The following is a 21,349-nucleotide window of genomic DNA, read 5'->3' on the forward strand; positions in this document are numbered from 1 at the left end:
TTTGTAGGTTTAAGGTTTTATCCAATATCAATTTAAGGACAGATGCCCATTTGGAAGAAAGTTGTATATAGGATGTGAAGGCCATCTGGCTGCGACCTTTGTTACCCCATTGATTGCTGGGTTGATTCGGGTTATCTGGCTGGCTAGCCGGGTATCACGTCCTCCCTCCCTGCTCCATGTGTGTCTCTCCTGAAGCTGAATGCCTGGTAGAAGAAGATGACCTTCCTCCATAGAGGAGGACCTTTCCTTGGTCAGGGGCATACATGTAGCTGCGCTCCCCGGCTAGAACCTCCAAACAAGCTCTCAAGGTCCATTTATAAGAGAACATAGGATTGTCAAGCTTCCAAGGCCCCAGACACATCCAAATGAGGCGCTGCACGTGGTGATCTGCCTTTCTTAAAAAAAGAAAGTTGTATATAGTATTTGATAAGCAAATGCATAGAATTCAACCATATTTCAACAGATCACCTAGCTTAGGGAAAGTAAATCAGTAAGTAGGATTAGAAAACTTAGGAAGGCACAGTTGGATACAGGGGCTTAAGGAACTTCACCCAGACCCTCCTGTCTCTTCACCGCTCAACTGGCACCTCTAAGATGGGGCAGGGTGATCACCAGTGGCCTCCAGACCTGCAGCCCCAGTTGTCAGAGCCAGTCTTCTCCCAAAATTGATATGCAGAAATCATTCTCTCCCACATACAAATAAAGCAAAAATATGATTTGATGAAGGAAGATCCCATTCCAAGAAGCAACACAATGTAAATATGTAATCGAATAAATTATTGACCACGTGACATATGTGAGGAGCACAGAATGGCAAGGAGGTGCAGGGACACTGAAAGAAACGGGATGACATTGACACAATCTTTTGTTCCTGGATGGGAAGTCTCAATGTTGGAAAGGCCTCCACATTGCTCAAATTAATCTGCCGTACATTGTACTCCCCGTCAAATTCCCAAAAGGAGTTTTTGTGGACACTGGACAATTTTATGGAATTTGACTAGATTATTTCCAAGTTCACCTGAATTGTTAAGAACGTATTGACAATAAAGCTCGCGAAGGAAGGATTTACTCTCTGGGAACAGATCAGAGATTGAAGTGTACAAAATGAAAGAAAACCATGGAACGACTAGAAGAATACATCAATGAATAGTTTTTTTTAATCTTGACGTGGAGTAGGCCTTCATATGCATGAAAGGAAACCAAGAAAGACAAAGGAAAAGAAAGACACTTTCCTCTGTGAAAATGAACCTTTTCTGTGTGACAAAACAAAGTCACAATAAATAAAATCAAAAAGGAATGGAGACTCTGGGGGGAAATACAGCAGTAGAGTGATCTGGGGTTGAGACCTCTGGTACGTGATCCTTAAGAAAGGAGCCTCAGACCATGCTTGATTTTTTTTTTTTAAGATCTTATTTATCATTGATTTAGAGTGAGTCGGCGGTGGGCAGAGGGAGAGGGAGAATCTTCAAGCAGACTCCGTGCTGAGCGCAGAGCCCAGTGCCGGGCTCCATCTCATGACCCTGAGACCATGACATAAGCTGAAACCAAGAGTCAGATGCTCAACCCACTGAGCCACCTAGGTGCCCCAGACAATGTTTGATTTAAAATCCTGGTTCTACATGAGAGACTATGGACTCTGAGAAACAAACTGAGGGTGTTAGAGGGGAGGGGGTGGGGGGATGGGTTAGCCCGGTGATGGGTATTAAGGAGGGCACATACTGCATGGAGCACTGGGTGTTATATGAAAACAATGAAGCGTGGATCGCTACAACAAAAACTAATGATGTAAAAAAACAAACAAACTAATGATGTATTGTATGGTGACTAACATAACATAATAAAATTAAATTTAAATAAAATAAAATAAAATAAAATAAAATAAAATCCTGGTTCTGCCACCTTCTGCTTGCTTTTCCATGTCCCAAAACAGCAACCGTATCTACAGTCTGGACTTGCTGCGTGGGTTAAATGAAATAAGACATGTTTGTTCTTGTTGTTTTTCCAAATATACACACGAAGTTCTTCTTACAAGTAGAAGAAAAAACAGGAAGAATAAGCAAAGAATACAGCAGGGATTCAGAGACTGGATGGTGAGAATGTGCAAAGGTGATCAGCATGGCTCATCACCAGGTGCTCTTAGATTTGTTAGTGTGAGGGAAAACGGGTTCACCCGCTATGGAAAGGAAATTTGGTCTCCACTATTTATAATATGCTGGCCTGCAAGCAGTCCAAACCTCCAGAATAACCTAAATGTTTATTTTAAAGACTCTATGACATGCATAGATATCTGCGCATTAAAACAAATGATCTAGAGTGTCAGGTAGGGGACTCCCCACGGCGACAACCCCTGGAGCGCAGAGCAGAGGGGCCAGAAGCTCCTTTTGTCCCTCTGCCTCTCCAGGGCTTTCTGTATCGGGCCCTGGGCTTCGCTCTGGCCACAGGCCTGGAGGCTGACAAGGTGGAGGCGCTGCTCCTGGAGCTGCTGTACAAGACAGACTATGGCAACGACTTTGACCGGGAGGTGAGGGTGCCCTGCAGCCCCCTCCTACCCACCAGACCCCTTTGCTCCTAGGGTTTATGGTGTGCGTGAGCGTATGCGTGCATGTGTGTATACTGGTGTGTGTGTGCGTGTGTGCGTTCGTGTGTGTGCCTGTGTGTGTAGGTACATGCGGGGGGGGGGCTCCTCCTCTGGCCCCTGCCCGCCTCCCTCACCCCAGCTGGCCGGGCCTCCCTGCAGGGCGTGATTCTGTGCTTTGGCCTGTGTGCCCGAGGCCAGGTGAAGACAGTGCTGAATGTGCTCCATGACTTCGAGGAGAGGATCCAGGAGTCGGAGCAGTCCTGGCAGATGGGCGCTTGGAGGGTAAGTCACTCTCGCTCCATAGTCCGGTCTCCGGGGGCTTCGTAGACCGGTGCCTTCCGCGCTCAGCCGAGTTCTTGCTAGATCTCAAGAGCCAACTCCCCTCAGGATCACCTGGAGGCCTCCTCCAACAAAGCTGTTGCTGGTGGGTAATCGAAAGAGCACAGGGTGGGCCTTTTCAGGACCCAGCTATTACAAAGGAGTGCTCACCGTGGGCTCCTCAGAGCAGCAACAGGGGCAACCCTGGGTGCTGGAGCGAATGCAGGGTCCCAGGCCTCACGCAGACCCAGTGGATCTGAAGAAGCTGCTCAGGTAGTGCTCAGTGGGTACTTTGCACGTGTTGGGAGCTCTGCCTCAGTGAATCAATGGCCCTCGGGTGGAGGGGCTTTCATGCCCACTGTCCTATAGAAGAGAATGCTGAAGCTTGTCCAAAGGCATGCAGCTGGCCAGTGGTGAAGCCATGGGCCGGCCTCTGGAGGCTGCCCCTCTCTGCCACAAGACACAGAGCCACAGACTGGCTGAGGCCCCGATGGGCAACCACTCAGAGTCATCGATGCCTCAGACTTTGGCCTTGACCTAGAACCCTTGCCCTGGGGGTCTGGTAGTTTGGATGGGGAGAACTAAGAGTGTCTCAGGCTTTTGGCCCAGCTTCTCCCGGAGATGTGGATTTCTATTCGAGGCCTGGCAGGGCATGGGCACCCCTGCCCACCCTCCATGGTGGGTTTGGTGGGTTTGGTGGCCTGCAACACCTCATCCTAGGCTTGTTCCCACTGGATTCCCAGTGTCACGAGAGCCCCTGGCCCAGAGCGGGTGCCTGGCAGGTGAAGGCATGGAGGAGTGTCCAGGCGGCCTCTGTTTAGCGGTGTCCACACAAACCACCTGCTCCCAGCTAATGGCATCTCGCTGGACTGAAGCCTCCACGGGGGTCGGCCCTGGTGGGAGCGGCTCACCACTGTGTACCCAGTGCCCAGCAAATCGTAGGTGCTCAATAAAGCTTTGTTAAAGAATGAGTAAATGAATGAGCGTTTCAGGCACCCGGAAAGCTATCAGTTGACGCACTTTCTGCTGACTCTACGGCTCCTTTGGCCACGGGACCAGAGACTGTCCATGTGCAGCCAGGGCGGCCCTGCTCACCCTCGGAGGGGCAGTTGAGCAGACCCCCCTTCCCACACGCACATCCAGTGGTCCTTCCGCTTCTTGTTGGGCTTGCAGAAGGACCAGCCCTGGAGGCGGGAGACGGTGAAGAGCGCCCTCATGGTGATGTACAGCTGTGTGGCCTCGTACTGCCTCCCCCAGATGCTCCTGACCCACGTGGACAACCCCATCACCGCGAAGATCATTCATCACTACTCCAGCAGCTGCCAGGTAACCCCAGAAGCCACCCCCCCATCCAGAGCCAGGCTGGTAGAGAGTCACTTGCCTCGTTATCTGCACACCCCATCCCCACCCAGCAGACAGTCAGGAGTCCGACCCAACACCCAGCTTTTGGGAAGCCCGTTGCCTCAAACTGTGGTGTTCTCTGCTGCAGGGGGAATGGGGGACCTCCTTTGCCCGCAGTGCTGGGCGGGTGAGCGTGGGTCCCAGGAGTCACAGGATGAGCACCCCCTCTTCCCAGCCTTGCTCACTCCCTCTGCCTTCCTCCCTCCTGACACCTGACCGAAGCCCTTTAACAAGGGACAAGAAGTGGGGCTGTCCTCAGGGAGGCCGAGGGACTTGCTACTTTCTTGGAATGGCAGGGAGGCAGAAACACAGAATAAAGCAAAAATTATTTCATTATTGTTTTAAAAATTGTGGTAAGATACACATACCATAAAATCTGCCATTGTAATCATTTTTAAACACGTGGTTCAATGGCATTAAGTACCTTCACGTTGCCGTCCCCCACGACCGTCCCCACCGGCTGTCTGCAGAACTCTTCGTCTTCTGGAACTGAAACCCCACACCCATTGACCATATGCTCCTGCCCCCTCTCCCCGGCCCCTGGCAACCGCCATTCTACTCTCTGTCTCTATGAATTTGACTACAGGAATCTCAAGGAACTGGACTCACACAGTATTTGCCTTTTTGTGACTGGCTTGTTTCATTTAGCATAACGTCCTCAAGGCTCATCCATGTTGTAAAAGCAAAAACAATTTTATCTCAACTTACTCCGTCTCTGTGGTGACCCACAGGGCTTGGTGTCCGTGGCCAGTGAGGGTGCCCCCTGGTGGGCGTGGCAGTCCTCCAGCACAGGTTGGGGGGCCCGGACGGAGATGGTGTTTTCAGAGGGGCCCAGAGGTCCGTGCCTTGTCCAGCTCCTGGCTGGCATCCTGGCCATGTGGCAGATGCTCGGCCAAGGTGGCTGAAGGACAGAATGAGGCCTGCCATCTCTCAGAGTGCCCCTGACCCTGCCTCTTCTTCGGCGCGGACGGAGGGTCCTTATGAGGGCTGTGGCTTGGGGTCTTCGGGCTCACTCACAGCATGCTCCTTCCTTGTCCTCTTCTTGGTCTGGGCACAGGACATCTGCCTCAAAATGGCCTTCATGAAGAGTGTGGTGCAAGTCACCAACGCCATCAAAAACATCAAGGACCTGGAGGACTTTCAATTTGCCCAAAAGATGACGCTTACTGGCATTATAATGGTAAGCTGGGTGGGGGGCTTCCTTGGTCTTGAGCAGTTTTGGGGTCTAACTGCTGGACAACTTCTCCTTGGTCAGAGGTTTTTAGAGCTCCTCAGGGCGTCTGAGGGACAAGGGGGCTGCAGGGGTCCCTGAAACCCCTCGCTGTCTCGATTCGGCTTCCATCCAACTATAGGAGTTCTGAGTACGAGATTTGTCTATCTGACAAAGGGTGTGATGGCCAGGAATCCGGTGGTGCCCGGAGGTGGCTGGTTCAGGGCTGGGGGACGGAGGTCCACTGGGTCTGCCCCTCCGTAGCCCCCGTGTTTCTCCATAGGGGAGATCTAGGGGGCAGGTTCGGCTGCAGGCAGGTCTCAAAGCTCTTTTTGCACAGAGCTTCAGTAAATTCTAGAAAGACGTCGACTGACTAAGGGCAAGAAGCCATGGCAGAGGCGGATGGAGGTGTGGGTAGCCACTGCCCTTCAGCCCCAGACCCTCCCCACGCCCCTCCAATGCCGTGGTTCCTGGAAACACTGCCCCTGCGTCGGAAGCCGACCCCGAGGGAAGTGAGGGGTGATGAACAGGAGGCCCTGAGAAGGGAGAGAACACTCCCGCTCCCGCTCTGGGCCAGAAGCTGTCTGTGTGCCATTTCACGCTAGCCGGCCACAGCCCCGTGAAACAGGCCTTGTTTTACATGTGATGGCTCGGGCAGGGGAAGCGTTTGCCCGGGGACACACAGCAAGGAGGCAGCAGGCCTGAGCGAGAAGCCCCCGGCCTGTCTGGAGCCCCACTCCTTCCCACACCAGATTTGGCTGCCTCCCCTAAAATGCTAATGGCCAGGTGATCCTAAAAAGAGAGAATGTTGTATGGGGTGTCTGCACCCCATACAGCGCCAGGCCCTGAGGACGCTCACTGTCCTCACCGGCGGGCTCTGGGCGGCTCGTTCACCGCCCTGCTGTGCTGGGCAGGCCACCATCAAGGCAGAAGCCACCGACAGCCTGGTTTCTCCCGTGCGGACCATGGCGATGGAGGCCCTCTCGCACCTGAGGTGAGCTGGGCCCCTGTTCTGGCCCCAAGTGTCTCCGAGGGTAGGGGCAGAGTCTGAGACCACCCCTCAGTGCTCCTTGGCGGGTCGCACCTACTTTGCCTCCCCGCCTCCGTAGCAGGGCTCTTGGGGGGCAGCTCTGGGGGCAGTGGGCCGCCCTAGGAGATGGGGTCTGCTTCCACCAGCTCTTTTCCCTAATTCTCAGCAGAAGTTCAAGTTGGGCTCTTCTCCTGGGTTGGGAGGTGACTGGCAGGTGGGTGGGTTGTTCCTTGGTCCATTAGGGGTATTTTGAGCAAGAAATCACACAATGACACTGAATAGGATAGCAGGGAGATAGCATCCTTCTAGTTGGGTTGGGCGGGGTCAAGGAATTTATTGATTGATATGGTACTGATACAGTTAATACAAAGTAATATAATACCCCAGGTTTGCCTTCCTGGAGCTGTCCATTCACTGGCGGGGAAGGGGGAAGAAGTTGTGTAACATCAGTGTTTGAAGTGGTTGGGTCGTCTCTGGGAATTCAGCACCTGTGGGGGCAGATGCATTATTTAGGCTCATAGCAGAACTACCTGTTGCATGTTTTTCCCCCCCTGTTGCCTTAAGAGGCCGCACATAGGCAGATTTTAAGTAAATTTCACAAACATCTCTTCGGGGACTTAGAAGTAAGATGAATGCATACAGAAGGAATTATAGGTCAGAGCTGAGTGTTTGTGTTGTGAATAATAAGAACAAAAATCTAAGACCAGAGAAAGGGAGGGCTACTAACAAGATACAATTTTGTCGATACGACAGGGGCGATCAGAAGGTTTTGGCATCTGACACAAAATAGCAGGATTTGGGTAGGAGCTAGAAGCTCCCGGCTGGGCAAAATACAGGACCTCTTTGGAGGGCAGGAGTTTAAAGTTAAGCAGAATGGTGGCTCCCAATCCTGGAGGCACAACAGAGCCAACCGGGGGCCTGTGAACAATACTGGTACCCTGGCTCCACCCCAGACCTTTAAATAAGGATCCCTGGAGCCTGGACGTGGCCCTTGGGCACCTCGGAGCTTCTCTAGGTGATCCTAGTATGCACCTAGACTTGAGAACTATTGATGAAGGGATAGGAGAAGAATGAGCTAGCATGCATCAAGTACCACCCCTGAGAGTTCCCTAAAGCTCAGATGGCTGGGCTCCTTTCGGAGTTTTTGATTCAGTAGCTCTGAGGTAGGGCCAGAGAGTTTGCATTTCTAAGAAGCTCCAAGGTGGTACTGGTGCTGCTAATGCAGCTGTTACACTTGAAAATGCTTCGGCCAGGGCCAGCCTGGGAGGCGGAGTCTATGGTTACAGGCAGGGAGGAGCAACGGAAGGTTTCTGAGCAGGAGAGGGACAGGCTCCGAGCAGGCAGCAAGTGGGAGAGCTGACCTTGGGCCCCTGGCTCTCCCCATCCATCACAGACCCAGTCACTGGATACTGGGGGCTGGGTGGACCCAGCCCCGCTGGGGAAGGATGCATGCCTGCACCTCCAGCCAGGGAAGCTGGCCTCTCCCTCCCTCCCTGGGCAGTGGGGTAGCAGGGTCTCAATTCCCCTCTGACCTCTCCTCTTGTCACTTCTCCTTTCCTTAGCAATCTGAAGCCTTTCTACTCCACAGAGGAAAACAATGAGCTGATGGATATCAGTATTCATTCTGTAATTTCTCTCCAACCCCCAGCGGAGGACAATGAGTCCATTCAGGTAGGTCCCTCGGGGCCACCGCATTTTCTGGGCCAGGACTTGGAAGTTTACAACAACTTGGGCAGTGCTGAGAGCCCACCATCCTGAACCGCCTGTGAGTGGTTAAAGGCAGCAAAGTGCAGTAGGCCCTATTAGTTAGGATAAGGTAATGCTAACTGCTGTAACAGCTAGACCCTCAAGTCTCCATGATCTAACAAGATCTTCACTCAAGTGAAGTCCAATTGGTGGTGGGGGTGGAGATGGAGCTGCTGCAGGCAGTTATTTGGGAACCAGGCTGACAGAGGCCCCACCATCTTCAGTGCATTGCCGAAGGTCCCCTGTGGGTACTGACATCCAGCCTGGAGAGGAAGAGCAAGTGTATGGAGGATTTATGAGCCACTCTGCCCACCTTTCATTGGCCAGAACTCAGTCACATGGTATGACTAGAGGCAAGGGGTGCTGGGAAATGTAGTTCCTAACTGGATGGCTGTTTCCCAAAAACAATGTGGAGGAGAATGACAGACCTTTTGTGAACAGGTAGCCTTGAGGTCCTGGTCCCGGATGAGGAGTCAGAAGAACTGGGCTATGGGGGTTCAGTTTCCTCCTTGGTAAAATGGGTTCTTCTTCAGAGGTTGTCTCATATGTCACATGAGACTATGGGTATAAATGGCCCAGTCTGAGCAGAAGTAAAGGGATGATTTTCAGACCACCTCATACTTCTCAGCCCTGGTATAGATCCTTGCAGAGTCCTGGTGGGTGGCTGTGCACAACCCCTCATTGCTGCCCAGTGCTCTCCTCTCTTGGCCATAGACCCTGTATGCAAATGCGAAGCATGTCCTGGAGCAGCTGATGGAGAGCCTTATGCAGAGGCAGCTGGACCCCAAGGGGCTGCAGGAGATGGTACACGTGAGTTCCCTGGTGGAGGGCCAGGAGCCAGGGATGTCCACCCCTCCCAGAAAGCTGGCCTGAGGGCCAGAGTCTATGGAAAACTGGGGTATGTGTTAAGATTGCTTTAGTAATTTTATTTTGGTAAAATTTCAGATTTGCTGAAAAGTTATAAGAACAGTGTGAAGAACTCCTATATACCCTTCACCCAGATTCACAATTCTTAATAGTTGTCACATTTTCTTTTCCTCTCTTTCTCTTCCCTTCTCTTTCTTTTTTACACACACACGCACACACACACACACACACACTTCTTGAACCATGGAGAGTTAGTTGCAGACATCAAGAACAAGAAAACAACAGTACAGTGATCAAAATCAGGAATTGTAATGTTGATACAGTGCTATGTTTTAATCTATGGCCAATATCCAAATTTCATGAATTGTCCCAATAATATCCTTTATAGCTATTTTCTCTGATTCAGGGTCTAAACTGGATTACACAGTGCATTTACTTGCCATGTCTCTTTAATCTCCTTTAATCTGGAACAATTCCTCAGTCTTCCTTTATTTTCCATAATCTTGGCATTTTTGAAAGGTATTGGCTAGGTTTTTTTTTTAATTGGGTTGTTTGCTTTCTTATTATTGAGTTTTCGGAGGTTTAATGTATTCTGAATACAAGTCCTTATCAGATATGTGATTTACAAATATTTTCCCACAGTCTGTGACTTGCGTTTTCATTGATCTCACAGTGCCTTTTGAAAAACAGAAGTTTTAAAATGTGGACGGAGTCTAATTTACCATTCGTTTTCTTTTATGGATCATGGTTTTGACATTCCATCTAAGAAATCTGTGCCTGACCTAAGGTCACAAAGATTTTCTTTTAGGAGGTTGTAGTTTCAGGTTTCACAAGGAAGTCTAGGATATATTTTGAGTTAAGTTTTGTATATGGTGTGAGGTATGGATCAAAGTTTGTTTGTTTGTGCACAGACAACCAGTTGTTCCAGTACCATTTGTTGGAGAGAATTTTCTCCGTTGAATTATCTTTGCATCTTTGTCAAAAATCAACTGATCATGTGTGTGTGGGTCTGTCTCTGGCACCTCTTCTGCTCCATTGATGTATTTGTCTATCTTTACACTGATGTCATCCTGTCTTGATTACTGTAACATTATAATAAGTCTTGTTATCAGGAGTTGGTAGTATGAGTCCACTGACTTTGTTTTTTGCTGCTGTATCCCATAAATATTCATATGTTGTGTTCTCATTTTGTTTCACTTCAAAACACATCTTATTTTCTCTTCTGATTTCTTCTTGGACCCTTGGTTATTTAGAACATCCCAAATGTTTGAAGATTTTCCAGAGATCTTCCTGTTTTTGATTCCCGTTTTAAATCCATTGTGGTCTGAGGACACACTTTGTATACTTTGAATCCTTTTAAATCAACCCAGACTTACTTTATTGCACAGAATGGTCTATCTTGGAGAATGTTCTTTGTGCATCTGTGTACTGTGTCCGGTGGAGTGTTCCTAAATATCAGGCCAAGCTGATTGGTAGTGCTGTTCAGGTTTTCCCTGTCCTTCCTGACTTTCTGTCTTCTTGTTCTATCAGTTTCTAAGAACAAGGTACTGAAATCTCTGACTCTCCCTGTGGACTTGTTTCTTTCTCCTTCAGTTGTGGTAGTTTTGCTTCATGTATTGTTAAGCTCTGTTACTGTGTGCATGAACATCTAGGCCCTGCAGTGCAAGGCGGGGGTTATGCTCTTGGACTTTGACCTGCAGGCAAACATTTAGAGTAGGGCCAAACACATCAGCCAAGTGCCATCTTGGTGAGGATAGTGGGGACACCCTCTCTGCCCACAGCTTCATCTCCCTCATGGGGGTGCCTGGAAAGAGAACCAGAAGTGTCTAGAGCTAACCAACACCTCTGAAAGTCAGACTCAGAGTGGAGAGACGAGGTGGGCAATGGCTGGCTGGGAAAGGCTGGCGTTGGGATTTTAATGGCCCCTTCTGTGTTCTGGGCTCTACCCATAGCTCCTGGAAAAGTGGATCTTGTCGGAGAAAGAAGGGGAGCGGGAGAAGGCCATGAAACTCCATCTCCATCTCATGCAGATCTATGTGCAAAGCATCGGTGTCTGCGTGAGTCCCTGAGCACCCGATCCCCCAGCTGGCTGCTCTGGCATCCACAGAAAAGTTCCTGTCTCTATTCATGAGAAGAGGGAACACTTTTGAAATCAAGTTCTGCTCCCTGCAGAGTCCCTTGGGAAGAGGCTGTCTTGTTTGGGAATGGCAGAGGAGGCCCCACGAGGAGCTAACCCTGAGGCTCTGTGGGTGCCAAGAGAGGGGTGGGCCGTGGCTCAGCATGGATCCAGGTTTGGTGGGGCCTGAGGCTCATACAGCGGTGAGGGCCCTCTTTAAGAAAAAGAACACACACTTAACAAATATCACATTGGTTAGGAAAGGGAATATCTACTTAGAAAATAAACCCCGACGAAATCACCAATTTTACAGAGCTTGACAAGTGCCACAAACATCACAAAATCTGGAAAAACAATGAGGTGTTTTTGTTGATTAACTCTCTGACCTGGCTCAATGAGACCTCTCTTTGTACATTTGTTGGTCTCATGCTCTTTGATGGCTTGGCCTTCAGTGATGGCATTGGGAGAATGGTGTCCCTGGGGCATGGGGCCTGGGGTGTGGGGACGGCCTCAGGTCGGGGGACTGGTGCATGGTGAGAACAAGATGAACAGCACCCCTGGTGGTCTGGGAGCACCATTCAGGTGGAGGCCCCGGGCCCAGCAAAGCGAGGCAAGAGCCTAGCCTCATGCTAGGTTTGGACCCAGATGCTGTGCAGAATGCATTGTCTGGAGTCTCTGACACAATTCTCAACATCTCCTGGAAGAGGAAGCACGGTGAATTATCTCCCCTTTATGGATGAGGAACACAAGGGCGCAAGGCTCCGCACCCTGCCCAGGTCACACAGCTAGTGAGCGGGGGAGGTCAGATTTGAACCCAGGGCTCAGTTACAGGAACAAGGCAGGTGCCCTGATACACAGCCTGGGCCTGAGGCCAGAGGGGCAAGTCCTGAGCCAGACTCCCCGGATCCTGGCTGCTGAGCCTCCAGGGGCGCCGCTGGGGTGTTTTCCAGCAGGGCTCACTCTCTCTGGCTGCTTGTTACGCTGCCCCTGGGCAGCACCAGGTGTGCGTGAGCAGACAGAGGGTGTGAGCCTTGAGGTCTCCTGTCCCTCAGATCCCCCTGAAGCTGGGGCAGTTTGGCTCGCTGGTCGGACTCGTCGCCCCTTGTACCTGTGACTCCCATAGAAGAACCCGCATGGCCTCCATGGGTGTCCTGTCCAGCCTGCTGGAACTTCATGGTATGGGGAGGGCGAGACATCAGGACATCGAGGTTGGGAGGGAGGTCTGAGAGCAGGGGAGTCAGCTGTGGGGCTATCCTGGGGGAGCATGGACTCTCGCTGAGTGGTGGAGAGGGTGCAGAGCTCGCTCAGAGGCCATGGAAGTTTCCAGAAGGAGAAACTTCCTTCCAAGGACATAGCAGAAGTGACCAGAGATGAGCTCAGGGGTGAATGCAGGGTGGTGAGCTTCAAAGGGGGAGACTTTGTCTCTGGCTTGGTGGCTGGTAGCCTCCCAGAGCTGTGTGTAGAGGTGGTTTGGGGGAACAGGACAATGAAAACAAAAGCAAGAAGGGATGGGATGTCCAGACACTGAAGGGTGGCCCAGGCCCGTGGAGCCAAGGAGCCCTGTGGGCCAGGCCAGGAGGCCACCCTGATGTGGCCTGTAGATGGGCCCTTTGTCCTTCTGATTGTTTATATTCCCAACAGCAAGCCAGACCTGCTCCTCATGGGGCCCTTCCAAGGAGTTGGAGCTTGCAAAATGTAAGGAGGATCTCCAGGGCTTGGATGTGGAGAAGATTTTTAGTGCATCTTCCAGAATCGCCAAGGTGATGAGCTGGGAAGGCGGTGTGGGCTCCTGGGCTGGACTCTGGTGCTTGGACCATCTCTGGGGTGTGGGACCTTGTTCAGCCTGGCCAGGCAGCCTTCCTCTTCCTCCCGAGGTCGCAGTTCCCATGGCTTTTGGCCCAGCTCATGCCCTCTGTACCTAAATGGCCTGCAATATATAAAATCCCCACTGTGGTGCCTGGCACATAGTAGGTACTTAATTGGCCCCGCCTACCTTGTCTCCATCCCTATGGCGTGCTGCACTTGGGGTGGAGGGCCCCAGAGAGAATTAAACACAGAGCCTTGCACAGAGGTGTCAGCACACGGGCACACTGATGGCTGAATGCCCAGAGCCACCCGAACTCTGCAGAGGGGCCGAGTCACTTCTGCCTTGGGGGGCAGAGGCAGCTTTCTGGAGCAGGGGGCTTAGGGGTGGCAGGAGGAGGTTGCAGGGTGTCAGGGCTCAGGGCACACCCTGAGTGAAGGCTGCAGGACGGTAGAGACAGGATGGGGAACGTTTGGGTGGAGCTTCCTGAGCGGGGTTTAGGTGGGGTGGGTGGTGTCAGGTAAGTGAGGTGTGGGAGAAGTTGGGGGCACATGCCGGAAGACTTGGAAAGCCGGGCTGAGCTTTGAGTCTTTGAGGTAGAGGAGTAACATCCCGAGAAGGTCGGCGACTGGGCGGGGCAGGGAGGTGGGGAGGAGGCCCTGGCAATGGTTTGAGAGAGGATGGGGGGCTGGGCTGGGGCCGTGGTGTTGGGCAGAAGTGGGGGGCATGTCAGTGGTGGCAAGTTGGTTGTTGGACCCCAGGAGTGGTCTGCTCTGGTCCTAGGTGGCTTGCATGCAATTTAACTGTGATGAGGTGGTCTCGCTCATCCAGAAGCTCTGTGAGAACATCGGGGCGCTGGACCTACAGCATGATAAGGCCTCCGTCACCTGGATTGGCACCTTCCTCCAGATGCGGGCCAAGGAACTGGAGGACAAGGTGGCAGAGATGTGGCTGGGCCACTTAGGGCCTGGGGCTGTCCAGTATACCCAGGCTAGAGGGACAAGCAAGGGCCCAGCTACGCTTGCTGAGGTCTCCCCAAACCCTTCCTTCTAAAGAGGAGGAGGAAGTAGAGTTCTAGAATGAGAAAGAAACAAGGTGAAGGTAGCCCAATTAGTAGGTGGACAACAGACTAGAGGCCCGTGGCTCGCTCTCCTAGAGGGTACTGCCTTCCACACAGAAAACCTGATCAAATCCGGGAAGAGACCAAAGGATGCACTGGTGGTTTAGCCTCCCCATCATCCAGTTGGGGAAGGGGCCCTGGAGGAGGGGTGTGCAGTGGGCAAGGGCAGAGGGCCATGGGGGTCCAGGCTGTGCTGGTGATGCCCGCCCCTCCCCAGGTGGCCGAGATCCTGGGCGCCATCCTGGTCCAGCTGCCCGTGGTGGATCACCTGGAGGTGCGGCGTCTCCTCATTGAGGGCATCCTCCTGCTGGCACACTACCACCAGGAGACTGTCCTCACGTCGCTCCTGAGGCAGCCCCTGCCCATGGAGAGGTGGGTGCCCTGGACAGGGAGTCACAGCCCCCTTTGCGCCCCAGACCAGGCCCACCTCACCACCATGGATGTGTCCCAGAGGACAGGGCCCTCGAGCAGTGCCAGGTCTGAAGCTGGGATGGGTCCAAGCCTCTCCCTGCATCTCCTGTGGGAGGTACAGCCTCTGGGAACCACGGACCTGGAGCCCCAATGTCACAGTTCCGTCCTCTGGAGCTGGAGTCCAGATCCCGTAGCTTTTCACGTGTCCTGGTCATCCCCTCTGGACTCTGCCCACAGCAGCCCTTTCATTCCCTGCAGAGGACAGAGCTCCGGGCCCCCTCCAAGTTTGGGCTTCCCCAGGATACACCTGAGGATGTGGTCACCAAGGCCTGAGTGGGCCTCTGGAGGAGCTCCACTCCGTCCGTCTTTCTTTCTTTCTTTTTTTTTTTAAAGATTTTATTTATTTGTTTGACAGAGAGAGACACAGTGAGAGAGGGAACACAAGCAGGGGGAGTGGGAGAGGGAGAAGCAGGCTTCCCGCTGAGCAGGGAGCCCGATGCGGGGCTCGATCCCAGGACCCTGGGATCATGACCTGAGCCGAAGGCAGACGCTAACAACTGAGCCACCCAGGCGCCCCTAGTCTGTCCTTCTTTCCTTCCACATGCAGCCCTGAGAGGGAGGTCCAGGTGCCCCTCAGGTGGCCTCCCATTAAAGCAGCCTGACCCCCTGCTTCTCGGTGTTATGTGCAGACAGCTGAGTCCCTGTGGCTCTGTCACGGTGTCCGGCAGCCGGCACGATCTCACCAGCCTGGGGGAGTGTTTAGGATGGGACCAGGACTCACAGAAAGGGGTGGTCAGGTGTCCCCAGATCAGCCGAGGCTGCCGAGTGAAGTAAAGCCTTGAGACTGTAGGGGGAGGGACAGGTGGTGGGTGTCACTCAGCATGCTGTGACACGAACAGAGAGCCCTCAGGTCAAGAACCTCGAGGGCTGCCCCGTGTGAAACGCAAGCCTGGCTTCTCATCCGGAGGGAGGACAGGGCAGATTGCTTGATCTGGTGGGGGTTAGTGGCTTTCAGAGCAGCGCTGGGGTGGGGGACGGTGTGCAGCGTGGCCTTGGTGGCTGGGTGGCGCGGGCTGTCCCTGCACTGGTTAGCTCTCGCTGTGTAACAAATTGCCCCGAGCTCGGAAGCTCAGAACAAGCCCTGTCCTCACCTCACAGGGTCTGTGGCCAGGGGTCTGGGGACGGTGGAGCTGGGGCCTTGGCTCCCCCAGGCTCATGTGGTTATTTCTTGCTGTTGCAGGCTGACGTCCTGCTTTCTTGTTTCCTTACACCCCAAGGGCTTCTTCATGGGAAGTGGTTGCTGGTGAGCTCATGGGCCCACCGTCTGTTCAGTTCCTTCCACCGGGCGCCAAGCCACGTGAACCCCCAAACTCACCTCCCCGCACTTGTGCATTTGGTTTTGTGGATTCACATAGGCTGCCTGCACCTCTCCTTGTTCGATTTGATCTCGGTGGACTTGCCGCTTTAGCCCTTTAGAGCCCCCCCCGGCTCCCCACTCCCCTGTACCTATGCACACCGGGCCTGTGAAGTCGTTGTCCTGGGGACCTTCCCTTCTCAGCAGAGCCACGGGCTTGGACTTGGGGATGGGGGGCCTGTTTCAAACTGTCGTCTGGCACCTAACCTCTGCAGGACCCCCTTCCTCTTGTGTGGGCTACGGAGCTGAAAGCATCTTCCTCAAAGGTGTGTTGGGAGGAGGAGGTGCTTTGCGATCAGCCAGCTGCTTAGGACCAGCCTGACAAACTGGGTACTTGGCAGCTGTTGCTGGATGGATCTATGAAGTCATTAGATAGGAGGCCTGGTGGGGACCTCTAAGGTCATCTAGCGGTGGGGCTGTGTGTCCGAGGGCGCCGTGGCAGAGGAAGGGAGCTGAGCATGGAGTCACGGACCTGGGTTCTGGTTATGTGACCTTTGGCAACGCACTCCACCTCCCTGAGGTTCAGCCTCCGGAGTCCAACCCCTATTTAGGGGGCTGCCTGGGGGTCCAGAGAGGCTCTTACCTGCCAGGGTCTAAGGCGAGAGACCCACAGTGGCTTTGTCTCCTGTCTTTGGTTAGCCACCTGACGGAGGTGTGGCTGGCTGTGGCAGAGAACGTGCCCTTTGCCTGGACGATGCTCCATGGGCTGATGGGCCGGCTGCAGTCGAGGTTCACCCCCAGGGCCAATGCCACGTCCAAAGCTGACATCTGGCGCCTGGCCGCGGTGGATCCTCTGATGGTGAGTCACAGGGGCAGGTCCCAGGGCTCCTTGGGGGCTCTGAGGAGGAGCCCTGATACCCCACCCCTTCTCCCTGCAGACACTGTGCACCATCCACCTTCTCATCCAGAAGATGGATATGGACGACAAGCTCCTGGACCTCTTCCCAGACCTCGCCTACACCCTCCTACTGCAGCTCAGCAGTAGCCAGGGGCCAGAAGCTGTGTCGCCTGTCCTGAAGACATGGAGACTGGTCCACACGGGGACACTGCCCGAGGAGATCAATCTGCAGAGGTGCTCTCGACGGTGGAGGGGCATGGGGTGCAAAGCAGTGGGCCTGAGCTGGACGCTGCCTCTTCGAAGTCAAGGACCCCAGGAGTCACCTCCACCACCTCCAAGAGGCCTTGTGGTCCTCTCCTGGTGGAGAGAAGTTTCTGGAAGCAGATCTTACAACCCTTCCTCACATGAGTCCAGCATGGTGTAGTTTTCTTTGTTTGCAGATGCACTCCCTCATGTGATCTCCCTTAGCCCCTTGAGCTAGGCCCAGCAGACATGGGGACCCCCGTTTCTCCGACCTGGGTGCGGCGTTTGCCCTGCGGTGGGTGCTCCCAGTGGGGCAGCTTCGTCGGGCTATAGTCGCACCTTCTTCCAGGATCACGATCAAGTCCATGCAGCTTTTGTTCAGAAGACTCAACAATGAGCAGCTGGTTCACACCCTGGAGGAGCAGGGCGTGTGGGCCCTCCTGCAGAGCAGCTCCACATTCCTGCAAGGGGTGGGCCTGCTCACCAGGTGGGCACCCAGCCTCCCAGGCCTGGGCAGCGGGACTTGCGGGGCCATCGTCTTCTTGCTGGAAGGTCTAGGTCACGGCTGAATGCCTGGCTTCTGAGGGATTGCCAAGTTGACCCATGTTCCAGACTCTGGGACGGCAGTGTGTAGGGCAAAGGGAATCTTTTATTCCAACCCTTTCTGCTCCAAGACAGGAGATGTGAAGTCAGAGGCAGGGTGGGGCTCACCCAAGGCCACACGGGGCTTCCAAGCTGGGCCAGGAAGGAGAGCTACTTCCTGGGTCCTGGTCACTCATGAGTGGCCCTCATTCTGGTCCCTTTTTAGAAAAAATAATGAAAAGTAGGTACTCCAGCGACACCCTGACCAAACCCCCCTGGCGAGGAGGGAGAGGCCCAGAGAGGTTAAGGGATGTGCCCTGGGGGGTGCGTGCCTGCAGAGCAGCTCTGCAGGGCAGCGGCTGAGAGGCCTTCCCCACCCCTCGGCTGCATCCCCCCTGCAGGCTGTGCATGCGGAGCATGGAGGGGTACAGGCAGCGACTGTCGGAGCTGGTGCTCAGAGGCATGGACTCGGATGTCCTCAGCTGCTGCATCAGCAGCACGGCGGTCTGCGTGGAGGTGAGGCTTGGGGCGCAGAGGGCTGGGTGAGCTGGGGCGGGGGCTGCTGGTTTCCCCCCACCAACGCCCTGCCCTGGCTCCTCTGAGGGGCAGGAGCCCAGGCTCTGAGGGCCATCTGAGTCAAGGGGCAGGTGACTGTCCCCCCCCCAGGGGACATGAGTGATCAGGGTGCATACAGTGGGGAAAGGGGTCCCGAGACCTGGGGTGCACAGCTAAGTGAGGCGTGCTGTGCTGAGTGTCGGCAACACCCAGGGGCCCGGATGAGGGCACCGTGGCTCTCGCCGGGATCGATGGTGCTGGGGAAGGCCTTGTGGGAAGGCCTTGAGGAGCCAACAAGGCTTTGCCAGGCAGGAAGCCCAGGGAAGGGGGGCGGGTGACGGCCACCGGGGCCCAGTGACCCTCCTGAGCAGTTGAGGCTCTTACAGGGTCCTGCGGGAATTGGCCAGAAAACTTTTAGGAGAAATGGTGTTGACTGCATGATTCCCGATATGCCCAACATCCTCCTAGTGTGGGGTCGGCAAACATTTTCTATAAAGGGCTGGATAGTAAATTTCCCATTTTGGGGTCACCAATTTGGTGTTTAGTTTTCTTTAGGTTTATTTAAAATGTGCGTATGTGTGTACGCACTCACAGACACACACACACACACACACACACACACAAGCCAGAGGCGTCCCCCTTGGCCTGAGGTCCAGACACCTTGAGTGCTGGGAGCTGGTTGTGACTCTCTGAGTCCCGGAGGAGTGAAGCTCATGCCCTTGCTGAGACCCAGTGGGCTGGGCTCCTGCACGCGGGAGCTGCTCTGCCAGGTTCACTGAATGAACCTGTTCCTATAGGTCATGCTTACAAGGCTTTCCCCACACATTTCCTTATGAAGCCTCACAACAGCTCTGTGAGGCAGGCTCCGGTGTCAGCCCCTTCTTGCAGGTGGGGAGGCCGAGGCTCGGACGGATTCTAAGTGACTGGCCAGGGGCCCCAGCTGGAGCCACGCGTTGGTCCTGAGGTGCTGGGGCTCCGGGTCCTCTCCTATTCACAGTAGATCGCTCTGTGCATTGGATCTAGTCACACGTCCGGTCTTGTGGCTGAGAAAGGGGCCCACAAGGGACATAGCTGTCAAAAAGTTCTCTCTTCTAGTTCATGAGCGACCCGGTTCTGTACCAGGAGAAGCTGCTGAAGCCCATGGTGTTGATGCTGGAGAAGGGCGCGGACCAGGAGGACGAGGCCTTGAGGGTGCTCTCGCTGCGTGCCCTCGGCAACATGGCCCTTGGTGCCCCCAAGAAGGTGCTGCGCCCGACCCTGAGCCCAGGGGCCCGGCGTGCAGGGCCCGGCGGGCTGAGGGTCTGGGGCTGGTGTGTTCTGGTCAAGCGGGGAGGTGAACCAGGTGGGGACTGAAGCTCCTCGCGGTACCCCCCCCCCCCCCCGGGGGGGCAGTACCGGAAGCTGTTGCTCGAGAAGTGCCTGGACTCCCTGAGGGAGCCCGTGAACACCAGCGTGACCTCCGAGGGCATGGAGGCCCTGGCCAAGATCCTGGCTGAGCTCCGGGAGGGAGACATGGGGTCCTCGTTTGGCATCATCTGTGAGCAGTGCAGGGCCTTCTTTGACAACGTGAGTCTAGATTACTGCCTCACTGGGCCCTGGCTCTCTGGGTTGGGGGGGTTCCCCAAATGCCTCCTCAGCCAATGGCTGAGCACTTCTTCTCCCCTAAAGAAGAGGCATGCTCAGGGACAGAAGGGACCGCAGGTCTGCCTTGGCGCCAATGCATCCGCTAGCTGGTCCTGGGATCTTGTGAAAGAACACCAGAAACCCTTGCTCTGGGACTCATGGGCCCCCTCCCCCGCTGTTAGGGTGTGAGCTTCCCCTTCGAATTCCTTGCAGCCTACAGCTGCTCTTTGGGCACCTGGGAGGTACCGGGCGGGCCCTCTGCCAGGCGGTGTGCCCTCGCCTCTGACATGGCCCTCCTCTGGGGAAGAGAAGGTCACAGGTTCCAGAATGGTGCCCAGTCCTGAGAGCCCTGCAGGAGAGCCTCCACCCTGGTGGAACGATCCAGAAGCCTTTGCAGGGGCCAAGGCGGCTGAAAGGGTCCACGGCGAGCAGCTAGGGCTTTGTTGGGCTTCCTGCTTCCCGGATTTCAGGACACGTTTGTGCATCTTGGCCACAGGAGAGCGAGCTGCTGCGTTTAAAAGCCTTTGTCCTGTTCGGGAAGCTGGCGAAGGTGGTCAGGATTTCCAAGAAGCACTTCTTCAAGGAGGAAGTGAGAAGAGCCTGGATCCCCCTCATGCTGCACTGCCAGGACCCCTGCCCGGACGCAGCCCAGGTAAGACGTGCCCTCCTCCCTCCTCCCTCCAAAGTGTGGGGGCCGCTGGCCCCAAAAGGAGAATGTGCGAGGGGGTCTCTGCTTCGCCTCTCTCGGCCGGCCCGGTTCCTCATGCCAGGCTGGGGAGGGGGCCATCCAGACGACCCACAAACTGCTCTGTGGGGGCACATGGCGTAGCTTTCTTCTCTGGTGGCTGCCTGCAGGCATCCTCTGCCCCATCGCCCTTCTCTTCCAGTGGATTCTATAGCTTGCCATCACTCTTGGGTGTGATGACTTGGTGACGCTTAAAACTCACCTTAAATCCCTCCTCAGCAGCTCCCCGGGGGGCAGGCCAGTGCTGGGGCTGCTGGGGGTGGCGAGGGAGGGGTCCCCGGCCTGGCCCTGCACACCACGGTTCTCCTCCCTACGGAGGCCCAGATCCTCTGCTGTTTGAGCTCCTCCCCCAGCTCCCACCTGTCTGATGGCTGCCCCTCACCCCGTGCAGGCCCCTGACCCTGACGTCTGTCTTCCTATGTGGACTGGGGAGGGACACGGGGAGGGGGCTGAGATTAGGGGCTGTTCTGCCGCCTCCCAGTGAGCTGCGGGGTACTCAGCAGCTCATGCTCAACTAGCGCCTTGGTCTCCGGTTCTGGGGTCCCAAGAATCCTGCGGGGGTCCACGCGGGGCGGGGTGGGGTGGTGGCATGTGTAGGTTGGTGAGGGCATCCCTCCCGACTCCTGCTCTGCCTCGGGGACACTGATGACCCAGGCCATGAATTGTCACCTCTCAGAGATGCTTTCCTCACAAATCCATCACTGGCTCACACTGTTCTTTCACGTTGTCTCAGCAGCTGTCCTGTGGG

The 21,349-nt window shown here is 54.7% G+C and overlaps 1 protein-coding gene across 1 annotated transcript in view; it reads left to right on the forward strand.

The window, feature by feature from the left end:
* The window catches only part of MROH2A (maestro heat like repeat family member 2A), a 45,603-nt gene that overhangs the window by 21,593 nt on the left and 2,661 nt on the right, over positions 1–21,349 (forward strand). The window contains exons 20-39 of the mRNA XM_044913455.1: positions 2,402–2,521; positions 2,738–2,860; positions 4,070–4,222; positions 5,355–5,477; positions 6,422–6,501; positions 8,100–8,208; positions 8,998–9,093; positions 11,103–11,207; positions 12,319–12,442; positions 12,908–13,026; positions 13,854–14,006; positions 14,408–14,562; positions 16,655–16,814; positions 16,894–17,087; positions 17,446–17,583; positions 18,080–18,194; positions 19,329–19,475; positions 19,567–19,575; positions 19,626–19,799; positions 20,353–20,508. Coding sequence (XP_044769390.1) covers positions 2,402–2,521; positions 2,738–2,860; positions 4,070–4,222; positions 5,355–5,477; positions 6,422–6,501; positions 8,100–8,208; positions 8,998–9,093; positions 11,103–11,207; positions 12,319–12,442; positions 12,908–13,026; positions 13,854–14,006; positions 14,408–14,562; positions 16,655–16,814; positions 16,894–17,087; positions 17,446–17,583; positions 18,080–18,194; positions 19,329–19,475; positions 19,567–19,575; positions 19,626–19,799; positions 20,353–20,508 — 2,553 coding nt within the window. The remainder of the gene's footprint in view (positions 1–2,401; positions 2,522–2,737; positions 2,861–4,069; positions 4,223–5,354; positions 5,478–6,421; positions 6,502–8,099; positions 8,209–8,997; positions 9,094–11,102; positions 11,208–12,318; positions 12,443–12,907; positions 13,027–13,853; positions 14,007–14,407; positions 14,563–16,654; positions 16,815–16,893; positions 17,088–17,445; positions 17,584–18,079; positions 18,195–19,328; positions 19,476–19,566; positions 19,576–19,625; positions 19,800–20,352; positions 20,509–21,349) is intronic.

Source organism: Neomonachus schauinslandi, chromosome 3 (genome assembly GCF_002201575.2).
Source record: "Neomonachus schauinslandi chromosome 3, ASM220157v2, whole genome shotgun sequence".
Taxonomy (NCBI): domain Eukaryota; kingdom Metazoa; phylum Chordata; class Mammalia; order Carnivora; family Phocidae; genus Neomonachus; species Neomonachus schauinslandi.